Source organism: Ictalurus furcatus, chromosome 19 (assembly GCF_023375685.1).
Source record: "Ictalurus furcatus strain D&B chromosome 19, Billie_1.0, whole genome shotgun sequence".
NCBI lineage: Eukaryota > Metazoa > Chordata > Actinopteri > Siluriformes > Ictaluridae > Ictalurus > Ictalurus furcatus.
In genome coordinates this window covers 10,930,003-10,946,645 of record NC_071273.1, presented here as the reverse complement: position 1 = coordinate 10,946,645, position 16,643 = coordinate 10,930,003, and the positions used below count along the sequence as shown (strand labels likewise).

The 16,643-nt window shown below is 38.7% G+C and overlaps 1 protein-coding gene across 4 annotated transcripts in view; it reads right to left on the bottom strand.

Annotated features, from left to right (window-relative positions):
- Positions 1 to 16,643, bottom strand: part of usp6nl (USP6 N-terminal like) — a 90,959-nt gene that overhangs the window by 20,562 nt on the left and 53,754 nt on the right. For all 4 annotated transcript variants that reach the window (XM_053649742.1, XM_053649739.1, XM_053649740.1 and 1 more), the window contains 4 exons: positions 13,852 to 13,934; positions 10,077 to 10,116; positions 4,899 to 4,979; positions 62 to 169 (listed from right to left, as the gene is read on the bottom strand). In XM_053649742.1, the coding sequence (XP_053505717.1) occupies positions 62 to 169; positions 4,899 to 4,979; positions 10,077 to 10,116; positions 13,852 to 13,934 (312 nt within the window). The remainder of the gene's footprint in view (positions 1 to 61; positions 170 to 4,898; positions 4,980 to 10,076; positions 10,117 to 13,851; positions 13,935 to 16,643) is intronic.

Genomic DNA, 16,643 nt, shown 5'->3' with positions numbered 1-16,643 from the left:
TGTACATCAAGGTGGACTTTTTATACTTTAATCCAGTAGGTATGCAGGTAGGTGTGTGTACCTCGTAGAAGTCCTTCTTCTCCTCTTTTATTTTGGGGACGTCAAGGAGGAGACACCAGACCTGTCCTCGAAGCTGTAGTGGGATTCCTTTATAGATCCTCCTTACCAGCTGCATGCAAACAAACACACACGCACTGCTTTGTTACAATCTGTCAGAACTCTAGCACATCTGTCCTAACAATAAGATGAACAGCTGTATGAGTATCTTCTACCACATTGTGCATGTTCTTGTCTAAGCCTAGGTGAAGCATTACATAGTCTTTATAAATACTTAGCATGGGGGGATCTCTTCTCATCACTCCATCTCCTGCGCTAAAATCACACTACATATGTCTACTGTAGGTTTCATTTCAGCTTTGCGGGAAACGTCGCTCATGCTGCCTGAGCCAGCGTATGATTACAATGCTTAACATTACAATCAGGGATATTTTTGCTCGGGATATATATGGGATGCATATGGTTCTTTGAGACGCACGCTGTTATTACTGTAAGCGATTCAAATCTCTGTCATCCTCTTTTAGAATGAAAACGCTGTGGTATGTTCGCTCTCCTGCTCAGCACAGAAATGGGGTGCTTCTAAACTGAGCACCATGCCGGGCCATCGTTTCCAGCCAGTCGGGGTTAAGCTGACAGGTCTATACACATGAATAATTTGACTGAAGTTCACGTCCTCTTGAACTATGATTACCGTATATATGCCCTGGGTTGCCTAAAATACAGACTGGTAACACTGGACACTTACCTTCCGTCCAATCCACGCAGATCTAAGGTCGTGTATAATTAGATGGATACCCCAACACTGACTTTTTCAAAAATACTTATTAAAACTCATTTCCGTCTATTACCCATTCATCTACCCATTCATTTTTGTACCCGATCAAGTTCCCTACTCATGCCTTTTGGGTCTAGACAGGAAACTGACAGAAACCACTTAAAACCGTGAAACCGTGATTTTTGTTAGACTAGGTTATCGTACCTAGAAGCCCTAGCAGTCCTACTTCCAACTCCATTCCATTCGGTCAGCACTCTCATCAAGAAAAAAAAAAGCACTAATGACCTTCAGAATATCTTTGCTGCTGTTTGGGAAGAGTTTATGCAATCATGGTGAAGGTGAAGAGGATTCCTAAAGTTCTGAGGGACAGCATTATAAGCTACAGAGCCATAGAACAGTACAACCCTGTCAGTACAAATGATTGCTAACATGCAGGTGGAAAGTTCATGAAACCACAACTAATCATCTCTGGACATGTGTGCCAAGCAAGATTTCACAATGCACTCTCAGACTAATGATAAGGAAGGTAAGATAGAGGAAAGTATTTGCAGGAACACAGAACAGGGATCAATAATCATTGAAATCTCCAGTCTTGGCCTCCTGTCTGTATCTCTATTAAACACATTGTATGTTCAACCCAAATGATGTATTCTTATCCTTAATATATAGTTACATTTACGGCTTTTGGCAGACGCCCTTATCCAGAGCGACGTACATTTATCTCATTTATACAACTGAGCAGTTGAGGGTTAAGGGCCTTGCCCAAAGGCCCAACAGTGGCAATGCTGAGGCTTGAACTCCTGACCTTCTGATCAGTAACCCAGAGCCTTTAACCACTGAGCCACCACTTCCCAATATATCTGACAGTAATATAGTTGACCGTAGTGTGTTTACTATAAGTGGACTTTCACTATACTATACTTGCATATCTGAAAATACAGCCTGCCTAGCTGTCTTTCACAGCTCCTGCTGTGTAATACTGAAATTAGTGTGTGATCCTAAAACGTTTCTTGCCATGAGCGTTTCTCTGCCTCCAGACGTGCATGATGTGCCTCAGTTACATAAATCGGGTGCATTAACCAATTGCTTCTGTGGTTCCTGCTGCTTTTATCTTGCATGTACGATTCACGCTCCTGCTGCAGTCAATAATCTTCCCCGGAAGCCTCATTAGCTATTTTTCTATCCAAGATGACAATTGAACTTGTGCGAGAAATTGGAAGATCGCATTAAACATTTGTCGATAAAGCACCATTTCGAAAAAACAAAACTGCCACTTCTGAGGAAACTGCCGCAGCTCAAGCTCCGCCATTTTTACTTTTCTGAGCCAATTAACCAATCGCATGATTTGTTGAGGTAAAGTCAAATGACTTTTTTTATGCGTATCGAGGTATATTCTGTGAATGTGTTTCTATCGTAGTTTATGCGAATGTCTACTTATCGAATAAAAAAAAACATTATCCGCCACAATGGTTTTTATGCGGATTTTGTAGATTTTATTTGCATCTGGTGTTTCCATCGTATGATTATTTTATACGATATCCCAAAATCTGCATCAAATACGTGGATGAAAACATAGCTTTCCAAAAACTGCTACAGTGATTATTAGTTTATAAGCTAATATATTATTCAATGCTCATAACAGCATGTTGATACACACGATCCTGTATATTATCAATCAAGACAGTTTATCTGATCTGCCTTTCCTTTGTATAACCCACATACTATTACACTTTCATTTATTAGTTTCATATCAAAATCCCACTATCCAGGGTCACCCCGAAGATGCTGGGCTCCATTTTTGAGTCGTCTTCTTCGTTGTCTTAGGGACTGTTTCCTTGCCATTGTCTCCTCTGGTTTGCTCATTACGGGTCTGGTGCTGGATTTATATAAAAGCTGTTTAGTAACAATTGTAAAAAGACCTAGAGGATGTTTGGTACGATGATGCAATGCGTGGAGGATTGTCCTTCTCGAAATACCACACTGCTACTTTTCCACACTAACACACTTGCACACTGTCTTATTATGCCCTCGAGTGCCCAAAAGCATTGTGGTACCATTCACATGACTCACACACACACACACACACACACACAAGCACTACAGATTCAGCAGAACACTCATTTTCTGCTACAGCAGTTACTGTTAAATTCAGTACACATACTCAAAGATGATTAGGTTTATGTGAACAAATATTTTGACCTAAAAAGATTAAACAGGCACACAACGAAGAGCCAAATCCAACACTTTAAACATAATGTTAATGGTGGTGATCATTAGAAAGTGAATAAATACCAACGGTGTAATAACTGGATGATTTGGTTTGAAAAAAATTTCAAATAGAGGCTGTTCAACCGAATCGTCTCTTATCGCGACCGATCCAGTTCAATAACTGGTCGAAGATACGAAATTGTACTGAATCATATCCAGTCTAGGGCTGCGACTTACGATTATTTTCATAATCGATTAGTTGGCCGATTAGTTTTCGATTAATCGGATCGGGGCAAACTTTCAAGCTAGTAAAAAACTGATGTGTTCCATTTGAGACGATATTACCTTTCTAAAATTCATACACTAGACCAGTGGTTCTCAACCTTTTGTGAGCTTTGGACCTCTAGCATATTTCAAACAATCCACAAGGACCCCCTCACTCCACAATAATTATAGGCAATATATTTAACATATAATTTCTATATATGCTACTTTATATTATTAATATTAACATTAAAATTGAATCAAAACATTTCAAGATTTTATTTTTTACATTTTATTGTTGGTGTGACATTTAATTTGAAACTCTGAATTATCCTTTGTTTATTTTATCCATCAATGCGACACGAAATTGTCTACCACTCAGGTTTTTGCAAATTATCATTTCATTTGTAAATAAATTTAAAATAAATCCACCAATGAACGATCGTCAGCTCAGCTAACGTGACATTTGCGAATAACCAAATTGATTAATTTTAAAACATCTCATTTGAATATGTTTTGATACATTAAACTTGCACTAGACGGTAGTGCATAGTGTAAGTGCATAGTGTAAGTGTATAGTGTAAGTGTATAGTACGTCATTTCGGACAAAACTTTAGTATTTACTCGCCGACGCGTGTTTTCATAACAGAAGTAACGTAATGAGTAAATGTACCGCGTGCAGACCAACTAATCAATAATGTGATTCGTTGACAACTATTTTCATAATCGATTATTAACGATTTTATCGATTAGTTGTTGCAGCTCTAATCCAGTCCATACAGAATTTTGCAGGGTTTTTTGTGATTGCTGCGGCTGAAAATGCTTGCTTTTGCTGCGCTTTTTTCAAAATTTGCAGAGTTGTTTGTGCTTTTTTTTGCGGAAAACTACTTGAATTGGAAGCAAATTGGTTGAAATTGCAATTGCAAACAAAACAGTTGTGCGCAAACTTTCACAATGATATTTGTTGGCAAATAAGACCTTTTAGCTGTACTCGTGTTTGACACGCATGAATCAAAGAGGGCTTTGACTGAAGGCATGTTGTGATGACGTCACATGACGTGTCTTGGCCCAAATCTGTAGAAAATCCGCGGTAATTTAGAAAAATTGCACGCTCTGAGAGTTTGCTCGATTTTGCGCAAATGTCTGCGATCGCAAAAATCGCTAAGTCCTGGAGGGACTGCATATCGCGGCAGATTCTGTGGCATCATCAAATCTTTGGCATAAGAACTGAAACTGCATCATACTGGGTGGACGCCACAGATGCGTTCAAACACAGCGGACCAACAGCTAAGACTGACCGCCGTGTGGACAACCAATTTGTAAAAGGATTATATTGAAAACGTACCGTTATTGTTTCGTGTGTTTACTGGACACTCATGCAGAAGCAGTTCAAATCCAGCTGAGTTTTCACAACTGCTGCTCTAAACTGTACTGCTGATTATAACTACACCGTTTTATACTTTCCTTAAACCTGAAATTGTAGAAATTTTTATTTTCGTGTCTTTTATAAGCTATTGGTTCTGGATGATTAAGTCATTTATCAAGACTTTGTTTTTAATGGTAAATCACAAACTGGGGAAACACATACACACACCTTCTCGCTGTTCTTGTACTTGTTCCAGCTTTTCAGCATCTTCAGCCATTTTTCTGTCCTCTCCAGTTCCAGCTGCTTTTGCTGAGTGAAAAATACAAATACCATTTAACTATTAAGACATCACACCATTAAATGATGAACATATATGGACTGGACTTTTTTATTTAAATTTTTTTTTTAATAAAAAAATCCATTAAAAAGTTTGTCCAATTACACTGGGTCTGACAAAGATATGTAGTGAATATTATGAAGCATTTTAATCCTGATGGGAATGGTCTCTTCCAAGATGACAGTGCTCAAGCCACAGAGCAGCAGGGTCACTCTCTACCACCATCACCAAAACACCAACTGAGAAAAGGGCTTCTGAAAGAATGAGGTTTATACCCCAAGTACAATCTAGACCAAAGAACAATGAAGCTGTTTGGGTGGCTCATGGTGGCCTAACATCTTACTGACACATTTTATGTTCACTTATTCTTTAATATGTCATAAAAAAAATAAGTACACCCCATGGAAATTGTTGGCTTTTTTGACATATTTGGACAAGCAAACATTTGATCATCTTTGAAACAGTGCCTATTAATGAAAGTGATATACTTGAACAAAACCACAAGGAAAATTTTCTTTTTCAATCATTTATTCAAAATAAATATCGATAGATGTGATATTCTTCTGTGGAAAAGTAAGTACATCCTTGGCCTCATGAGCTAGTACTGCCCCCTCTTGCAGAAATAACTTCTTGTAGATGTTTTGCATAATTGTCCACCAGTCTTGCTGGAATTTTTGACCACTCTTCCATGCAGTATTCTTTCAGTTGCAAGATGTTTGAGAGTTTTCTTACAAGTACTGTCCATTTCTAATCCCCCAACATCATTTCTTCGGGCTTTGAACAGGCCATTCCATAACCCTCCATTTCTTCTTTTTAAGACATTCCTTGGTGGATTTGCAAGTGTGCTTAGGTTCATTATCCTGTTGAAAGGTCCATTTTTGGTTCGGACAGATGGCATCACATTATCTTCAAGTACTCTTTGATATGATGCAGAATTCATAATTGAATCAATGAATGCAATATGTCCAGTCCCTGAAACAGCGAAGCAACCCCAAACCATAACATTTCCACCACCGTGCTTCACAGTTGGTATGAGGTGCTTCTCCTGAAAAGCTGTCTTTGTTCTGCTTCAAACATGTCTGCTGTTACTGTGGCCAAACAACTCTATCTTTGATTTGTCTGTCCAGAGTACATTAATCCAAAAAGCCTGCTCTTTGTCTATATGCTCATTGGCAGACTGTAGTCTTGCAAAGGCTTTTTCCTGGCACGTCTCCCATGCAGGTCAAATTTGTACAATCTCTTTCTGATTGTAGAAGCATGCACTTTGACACCAACAGTTGCAAGACTTACTAGCAGATCCTGTGATGAAATTTTGGGGTTCTAAAAGACTTCTTTTCACATCAGACCATCTGATCTTGAGCTGAATTTGCTGGGACGGCCAGTCCTGGACAAATTGGCAGCTGTTTGAAATCTGTACCATTTGTAGATTATTTTCCTTACAGTGGAATGTATTTCACATAATTGGAGATATTTTTTAATCCTTTGCCAGACTCATAGGCATCCACAACCTTTTTTTCCGAAGGCCTTACAGAACTCTTTAAATCTTGGCATGATGACACCACACACCTCAGTAGCAAAGGGGACACCAGACACTAGACATGAGAGGGGTATAAATAACACAGGCTCCACCTGCATGCCATAAGCAGGTTCTAATCACTGGCACACAAGCTTGTACACCTACATTCTAATTTTATGGATTTGAAGGTGTGATAAATGTTGGGGTGTACTTACTTTTTCCATGTGACTGACCTGTTGTTTTTTTTTTTTGTTAGTTTCAATTGTGAAAATTACTACAAAATATAAATTTTGTGTGTCATTTGATAAGAGTGTATCACCTTTATTAATAGGCACTGTTTCAAACAGGATCAAATGTTTGCATGTTCAAATATGTCAAAAAAGCCAACAATTTCCATGAGGTGTACTTATTTTTTCACATGGCTGTATTTTGTCATAAAGCCGTATTCAAGCAGAGTTGAGTTATTTGTGCATAGTGCAGGCCTGTCACGATAACTATTTTGTTGGATGATATATCCCTGACAAATTTTGTTGTGTTATTTGAAGTGGTTTTTTTTTTTTTTAATTCCTTTTGGACGTCTCAATTTTTATTTGTTATTTGGGGTGTTACTTTTTGGCTCAGTTTCGATGTATATAGCTTATTCACTTTAATATTTATTACTAGTTAATATACATTAATATTTATATATTTATTTCATTTAAAAAAAAGTACAGTACATTTTCATGGTGCAGTCCGTACTGTTTATTTTTGTAATTAAGTAATTCGAATGCAAAGTTGTTGCATTTAAATGTACATTTTTATATCAAAATCGAAGCATATTCAAAGTATGAATTGTAATTTGACAGCCCTAGAGCAGATGAGGGGACAGAAGCAGCACGAATGGCTAAAATGTTGGTGACATTCATTCTTATGTAAACCAACACGCATGTACACATAATGGGCGATATTGAGGTCAGCTAAAATGATCACGGTCAAGTCCATATATCATACAATAAGTTGATAATGTAATTAACGTGACAGGCCTAGTATAGTGAGGAATTAGCCGAATACCAAAATTATACACATAGGTATTTAGACCTATTACTGTTGACCGATCAAAACAGCAAATGAAAAGTTAATGACTCTTCAGAATCCAGTGCAATTCACCATTACTTCAGTCTGGTCCACACTATTTTAGAAGGCATACCAGTGTTTCCTGACAAGTTGGTCTGAATCTGAAACATGAGAGCTACACACAACACACACACATTTTATATATATATATATATAAAATACTGAGGAGTCTCTGGAGAGCACAATTTTCTGGTTATTGCTTTTAAAAATATTCATTTGACCAGAGTAGGTTCAGCGATGTAATTCATAAGGGATTTACCTGACCATTCCCAACAAGATAAAGCATCTGTGTAATGTTCCCAAATTACCCCTAATAGCACAGACCCGGAATGTCACGTTTCACTCCCTTCCTCAACATAAACAGCACATAGCCATGTTTATTTACCAGAGTACTTTAGAGTACTATTACCAAGGGAGCTCTGTGTTTGCACAGAATTACACAGGCTCATTTTCTCTAGACCTATAATTGTTATGCACCTTATTATATGAATCTCATCGGTAATCACACACCTCCCCTCAGAGGTCAAACTGAACCACCTGTAACACAGCTTTATTTGCTAACCCGATTTGTTTTAATCGAATCCTTTACAGATTTGTTAGATTTTCTAAACAAATTCCCATGATCAGGAAATCCACAAATCCAGTCACTGTATCCTCAATACAACTCAGGAACAATGACCTTAATAAAAATACATATATAAATAAATAAATCCCTTCCGCTCTACCTGAAGGTCATGTGTTGCTAAGGGACCAAATCAACTAACATGGTGTTAGCATGGAATGATTTACCATATGAATAATTATTAAATAAATACATAAATTAAGTATTATTATATTTATTATTATTATTATTAATAAAACAAGCAAGATATTCATACAGAGGGTTTGCTAAAACATTTTAAAATAATTTGTGTTAATGTAATTATACATAATAAGTATCGATTGAATAATAATTTGAATCATACAGTGCCCTCCACTAATATTGGCACCCTTAGTAAATATGAGCAAAGAAGGCTGTCAAAATTTGTCTTTATTGTTGAACCTTTTGATCTTTTGAGCAAATACTCTGCTCTCATAGATATCAAACAGTTGCAAACAAAACACAGGTTTATCAAAAAATCTTTGTGAAATATAGGTGTGCAACAATTATTGGCACGCTTTTAGTCAATATGCTGTGCTACCTCCCTTCACCAAGATAACAGCTCTGAGTCTTCTCCTACAATGCCTGATGAGGTTGGAGAATACATGGCAAGGGATCTGAGACCAGTCCTCTGTACAGAATCTCTCCAGATCCAGTGTTGATGTATGGCTTCTGCTTTGCATAGTAAAGCCTTTATGTGGATGTAGCGGCAAATGGTGTTGACTGACAAAGGTTTACCAAAGTATTACTGAGCGCATGTCAGGATATCCATTACAGACTCATAACGGTTTTTAAGACGGTGACGTTAGGGAGATCACACACATTCAGAAGTGGTTTTTGACCTTGCCCTTTACGCACCGAGATTAGACCGGATTCCTTGAATCTTTTAATTATATTGTGCACTGTAGAAGGTGAAATGCCCAAAATCCTACCGATTTGTCTTTGGGGAATGTTGTTCTCAAAGTGTTGGATTATTCTCTGACGCATCTGTTGGCAGATTTGGAGCTTCGACCTTGCTCTTGAAGGACTAGGCATTTTTTGGTGGTTCCTTATATACTATGATTAGACGATTGCCTCACCTGTTTCACATCACCTTCTTATTTCAACTTGTCACATCGCTATTAGTTCTAATTCCCCAGTCCCAAATTTTTTGGAACGTGCCTCCATGCATCAATTTCAAAATACGTGTTTACCTTCAAAAACTATGCAGTTGATTAGCTAAAATATCAAATACCTTGTCTTTATACGTTTTGTTTAAATACAAGTCAAAGTACATTTACAAATCACTCCTCTTTGTTTTTATTAGCATTTTCCACACTGTCCCAACTTTTTTGGTATAGGGATTGCAAAAAAAAAAAAAAAAGTAAAATATCCATGGGAATATACTTCAAATATTTTTTTCTCATATGAATTCATAGGAGTGCCAATAATTGTGATACATATATTTAACAAAGTTTTTTTGGATAAACCTGTTTTGTGTTTGCATTTGTTTGATATCCATGACAGCAGAGTATTTTTGTGATTTTTTTTTTTTTTTTTTTTAAATATCAAAAGGTTAAACAATAAAGACAAATTTTCACAGCCTTCTTTGCTCATATTTACCAAGGGTGCCAATATTAGTGGAGGATACTGTAACTAATGAAATAAAATCAGGTCTGCAAAGTGACATATTTGAAAGTCTTGGAGAGTTTACATTGTTTTTTTTCATGATTAAATGGGCTTTGGAAATGTGCTTTATAAACACTATTATTATTAAATAAAAACTCAGATTTTTAAGTGTAGCAGGGTCATGGTGCTTACCTTTTCCTCCATGGCATTGAAGGCTGGAAGTTCATTTTCACTAAAAGAAACAGGACAGACAGCAATCCAGAAAGTCACACACACACACACACACACTTTTTAGACATTAATTCAACAAAATTGCAGCGTTATTTCATCACTCTGTCAACAGGAAAATTATTCCTCCAATTGTTATTTTGCTTTCCTCAGGGAAATGTCTCTAAAATCACAACATGTCCCAGTAAAAGCTTAACTATTCTTTTATTCAGGTAACTTTATGTAAAACAGTGGAGTGGCAGTATTGCTGGGGAATTATTACAAACCAATAAATCATCTAACTATCACGTTGCTGAGGTCACACACAGGCACTTGTGGACCAAAAAAGGGAAACAATCTGTTCCACAGGAAGTGGACTCGCTAGATAAATTTGCATCACTATGACAACGGGTCACCCGTGACGCCACTAGGCTCAACCCGGTTCAAAGTGAGGAATCGCTGACATTTCCACAAACAGGAAATGATAACATTCCATGTCAGACATTTGGGGTCATTTGGTGTCGCTTCGTAGCAGGGACGAGAGTGGACACTACAGCTGTGCTGTCGAATAAATGGTCTGCACTTATATAGCGCTTTTATCCAAAGCTTTACACTGTGTCTCATTCACCCACTCACACACCAATGGTAGCAGAGCTGCCATGCAAGGCGCTAACTTGCCATCAGGAGCAACTTGGGGTTCAGTGTCTTGCCCAAGGACACTTCGGCATGTGGCGTCATGTGCGCCAGGAATCGAACCGCCAACCTTACGATTAGTGGCCAACCCGCTCTACCATCTGAGCCACAGCCGCCCCTAATACTGGCTTGAGACATGGGTTTAACGTGCCCTGTCCTTCCCTATGGTTAAATCCTCACTCATTATCAGATCAAGCGAAGTCTGTTAGACTGCTGTTACATGAGGGACTGAATCAACACCAATGTACACCTCAGGGATGCCTTTTACCCAGAAAGCATTGTGAACTGACACAATTTCCTTTTGGAAATAACTGTAATATAGAAAAAAATCATAATTATGAGTGACAGTACAATAGTACGGTCACATAGACATGGCCATAAATGCGCATCTTCATCACTCCCCTGCTGCTGTGTCCCACGCACTTGATTCACATTACATGCCATATTATACATGTTTTAAATAGTCTTTATAGGGGAAAAGGTGTGTCATATGGGACACCCAGAGGACTGATTATAGTGAGGTATTTGTAGTTCAGTTTATACAGCTTGTATAGTGAATAAGGACTGTGGTTTTGGACAATAGGACATCAGTACACGTCGGTCCACAGAACAACTCGGCTTACCGTGCACAACATTTGCTACCCTGGTTACAGGAAGTGAGACAACATCGTATGGAATGTCTGTGAGAGAGAGTTAAATTCCCTCCACGAAACAAAACCATAAGTATACAGAATACCCATAATGGAATTCACCGATAGACAGTACAGTGAATAAGCAGTGTGGTTTGGGACACATTCGTCATGGTAGCGGTAAGGTGGTCTATATATTGCCATCTACAGTTTACGTTTATGGCATTTGGCAGACGCCCTTAAACACAGCGACTTACATTTATCTCATTTATACAGCGGAGCAACTGAGGGTTAAGGGCCGTGCTCAAGGGCCCGGCAGTGGCAGCCTGAACTCTTAACCACTGAGCTACCATCCCACCAATAGTGCAGTGTTGATTTATCCAATACTACATGCGCTATATAAACCACATCATCTGTCAGTAGTCCGTCCATTGTCGGTATGCTGCTTATTCACTATAGTGTCTATTTGAATCTGTGGGTTGCATTAGGAGTATTCTGTGTATCCATGGTTTTGTTTTGATGAGGGAATTTATTTCTCTCTCTCTCTCTGTGACATTCCACATATTATTATCTCCCATCTTGTAGCCAGTGTAGCAAATCTTGAGTGCTGTGAATTCACTTGCTGTCTTGTTCCGTTGTTTACCTAGAGGATAAGCGTTCACTTCCCTTCTTCGGCTAATCCCACCCATCTCTCTCACAGCAGGGGTGTTCGACATAACCCTCTCCAAAAACCCTACCCTTTTTCCACCTGTTATTTACCATTTCACAGGCGTACACGCTCTAACGTTCTAACATCCTCTTGTCTTTCCCACTGCCAGAACACACAGCCTTTTTTCTTTGTAACCCTATGATTGTGGCTTCCTGCTCTGCCAGCCACATGTGGCACCCTATAAATATCCCATAGTACTCGGCTGTTTAAGAAGCCTGGGAAAGCCACAAGCATCCCTGGCAGAGGAAGAAGGAGCAGTTGAGGTATACAGAAGAGAACAGGCTGTAAGGGTCTATAAAAGTGTGTACATACAGAAGTAAACAGATGTATAGAAGAGTAGAGACTTTTGTAGAGGAGTGTGGAGATATGTAGTGTGTATAGAGGAGTATAGAGGTGTGTAGAGGAGTACAGAGGAGTATAGAAGAGTACAGAGGTGTGTAGAGCAGTACAGAGGTGTGAAAAGGAGTACAGAGGAGTATAAAGAAGTACAGAGGTGTGTAAAGGAGTACAGAGGAGTATAGAAGAGTATAGAAAAGTATAGAGGAGTACAGAGGTGTGTAAAGTAGTACAGAGGAGTATAGAGGAGCATAGAAGAGTATAGAAGAGTATAGAGGAGTATAGAGGTGTGTAGAGGAGTATAGAAGAGCAGGGAGGTGTGTAGAGCAGTATAGAAGAGCAGGGAGGTGTGTAGAGCAGTACAGAGGTGTGTAAAGGAGTACAGAGGAGTATAGAGGTGTGTAAAGGAGTACAGAGGAGTATAGAGGAGTACAGAGGTGTGTAAAGGAGTACAGAGGAGTATAGAAGAATATAGAGGAGTACAGAGGTGTGTAGAAGAGTACAGAGGTGTGTAGAGGAGTACAGAGGAGTATATAGAGGTGTAGAGGAGTACATAATTGTGTAGAGGAGTGCATAGGTGTGTAGAGGAGTACAGAGGAGTATAGAAGTGTATAGAGGAGTGCAGAGGTGTGTAGAGGAGTACAGAGGTGTGTAGAGGAGTACAGAGGTGTGTAGAGGAGTACAGATGTATGTAGAGGAGTACGTAATTGTGTAGAGGAGTACAAAGGTGTGTAGAGGGGGATAGACGTGAGTAGAGGGGTATAGACGTGAGTAGAGGAGTACAGACGTGAGTAGAGGAGTACAGAGGTGTGTAGAGGAGTACAGAGGTGTGTAGAGGAGTATAGAGGTGTATAGAGGAGTACAGAGGTGTGTAGAGGAATACAGAGGTGTGTAGAGGAGTACAGAGGTGTGTAGAGGAGTGCAGAGGTGTGTAGAGGAATACAGAGGTGTGTAGAGGAGTACAGAGGTGTGTAGAGGAGTGCAGAAGTGTGTAGAGGAGTGCAGAGGTGTGTAGGAGTGCAGAGGTGTATAGAGGAGTACAGAGGTGTGTAGAGGTGTGTAGAGGAGTACAGAGATGTATAGAGGAGTACAGAGTATATATACAGTGTGTGTGTGTGTGTGTGTGTGTGTGTGTGTGTGTGTGTGTGTGTGTGTATATATATACACACATACACACACATACACACTGTATAGTACATACAGATGTTTGGAGAGGACTACACAGACAAGTTTGAACGTGTATTATTGGAATATTTGGGGCAATAAAGAGAAGAGAATAGCAGTAGAGGAAGATGGAGGGAAGTACAGTAGGGTACAGATGGGTAAGGACAAGTACAGTGTTCTGTAGAAGTGTAAAAATCTGTCAGGTCAATCTGTGAGTCAAGACTCTTACTGCAGGAAGCCGAAGCGGTCCACCACTTTGTAGAGGTCATAGTTCGCCTCCTCCCACGGCTCAACCGAACCACCTTCCACACCCTGAGGAGAAAAGGAAGTCAGCGATACAGATCTGTTCACACATTCTCTGTGGGGGTGTGTGTGTGTGTGGCTTAGTTTTAAAAAACTAACCAGCCTGTTAGATTGAGGCCAAGCAGCCAAGGTGAGAAATGCTCATAAATATGCATGTGTATTAATATCAGATGCATGGAAAAGTGCAGTGTGAAGGCATCATGCTGGGTGTAATTTAGTGTCATGTACCCGAGTGGCCTTGGTACAAGTTTGGGCTGGGCGTACAAATTCAGTCCCTACAAGTCACAAAACTTGCTTTTTATTATTCTTATTAATATTTAACTTTAATATAGTAACCGGCTTGTAACACATCAAACCTAATATACTTACACAGAATTATTTCTTTATTTGAAAAAATGTTTTCACGGCAAACAAAGGTCCGGTTGGTTTGACATGAAATCAGAAATCACAAGCTAAGGAATAGATAAAGTTTTATTATCTTATCGCGGAGAAGATTTCCTGAGGATTCGGGATTCTTCGTGCAAAAGTTGCTATCGGCAACTTCTCTTTGCGCGGGAGTCGTTTTCTTAAGTGTCTCAAAGACAGAGTTGTGCGAAGTTGACGCAACAGCTGAAGCTTTTCCAACATAAATGGACCACAACCTTTTCCTGGCATTACAATCACACACACACACACACACACACAAAGTACAAAAGGTTTCTTATAAATAAACCACATGTACACACATTAGGCGAGGCTACAGGAACGATCTGGGCTGGACTAAGAAAACTGCTGCTGTGTTTTCTTCCATGTGCACACACACACACACACACACACACACACACACACACACACACCTTATCCAAGATGATTCCACTTATCCTCTTATACTTCTAGTAGAGATGCTGAACACACAAACACACACACACTAGCAGTGTGTGTGTGTTTAAATCTATTAAAGACCTCCAGAACTTTGATCAATACACATAATAGTCAGGGCATAACTCTGTTAACAGGATCACATTCAGTTCTAACTAACATTTCTATATTTATACATCTACTCTTATTTTATTCACCGATCTGGCCAATCTCAGATGTGACCTAATATTCAAACCAATCATGACTTCATAGACATGCATTTGAGACGCCCAACCTGCTCCAACACTCAAGCAGAACTAAACATTAGGTTGAACATGATTACGTGGAGCGTCTGCCATCCAAGTCCTAACATACAGCATGGAAGCTGTTACTACAGAAATGATGAAGAGCACATTCATATAAAACTGATTTGCATTACAGCCAGCACTAACAAAACCTTCTGGCCAATCAGAATTGAGAAATCAGCATAGCTTTGCTCTAAAATGTTTTTTTTTTTTTTAAATAATGTATTTAAGTATTGTTCGTTAAAAATAGTGGAGTATTTTACATCTGTCTTTCACAGTGTGATATAAAACAGCTCTATCTTTAAAATGAATATTTTATGCAAATGTGAATATTTCTAGAGCACAAAAACACCATATTTAAAGATATTATTTAAGATATTTACGCAATAGTTTTCTTTACGTTACATTCGCTTTTCATTTCAGCATCACAGTTGGGTGTAAAATGTGTTGTTGCGTCAATTCAATACTAAATAAAGTTACTGCTTTAAGCCAACGTTAAGTAGGCGTTTATGAAAAATGTAAATCGAATATGTACAGTGGGGGAAATAAGTATTGAACACGTCAACATTTTTTTCAGTAAATATATTTCCGATGAGGTTATTCACGTGAAATTTTCAGCAGACATTAGTATTAATTCAAGAAATCCACACTTATAAAGAATTCACAGCATTAAAGTCCATAAATAAAGTTATGTGTAATAAAGTGGAATGACACAGGAAAAAAGTATTGAACACGCTAAGAAAAAGGTAAGGTAAGGCAAGGAACTGAACCAGCTGAAAAAAATGTTGACGCGTTCAATACTTATTTCCTCCACTGTAAAGAAATACCCTTTTTAACAACTCCCTCAATGGGAAAGAAAATCGAAGTAGTTAGACAGTCGTTTTCCAAAATTTGCAGAGTTTTTGTGGTTTCTTTGCGGAAAACTGCTCGACTTGATGAGGTTGCAATTGCGTGAAATTGTCTTTCGCAGTGATGTTTGTTGGTAAATGAGACCTTTTAGTTGTACGCATGTTCGACACACGTGAATCAAAGAGGGCTTTAACTCAATGCGCATTGAGATGATGTCACATGATCTGTGGTAATTATGAAAAATTGCAAGCTCCTCTGAATATTGCAGAGTTTGCTTGTTTTTGCGTAAATTTGTACGATCACAAAATCGCGACATCCTGGAGGAACTGATAAGAACCTTTTTTTTTTGTTTTTTTTTTTTAAATATGGGGTGCAGCTTGTGAGAAACTGAGTGCAGCAGTGATACATTACATGCACTGAAAACAGAACGCAACAATGAATGATGTACACGGCACAGAGGAGCCGTAAACAACGTCTCATAAAGCTGCAGTGCAATAAAGTTGGAATTAAAGACACGGGCTTTGGAACATAAATCCCATATTAAAAACAGATACTGCTTCCATCCTTCATTATTTCATCCATACAGCTACCCATTAATCTTTCTATCCATCCATCCCTCAATAATCGATGTAACCACATGCATGACAAGTCCTCACACTGCTTCACACTGCCTTTGTGTAGGGGTGTGTGTGTGTAAGCAGAGCAGAAAGGATATTAGGAACTAATT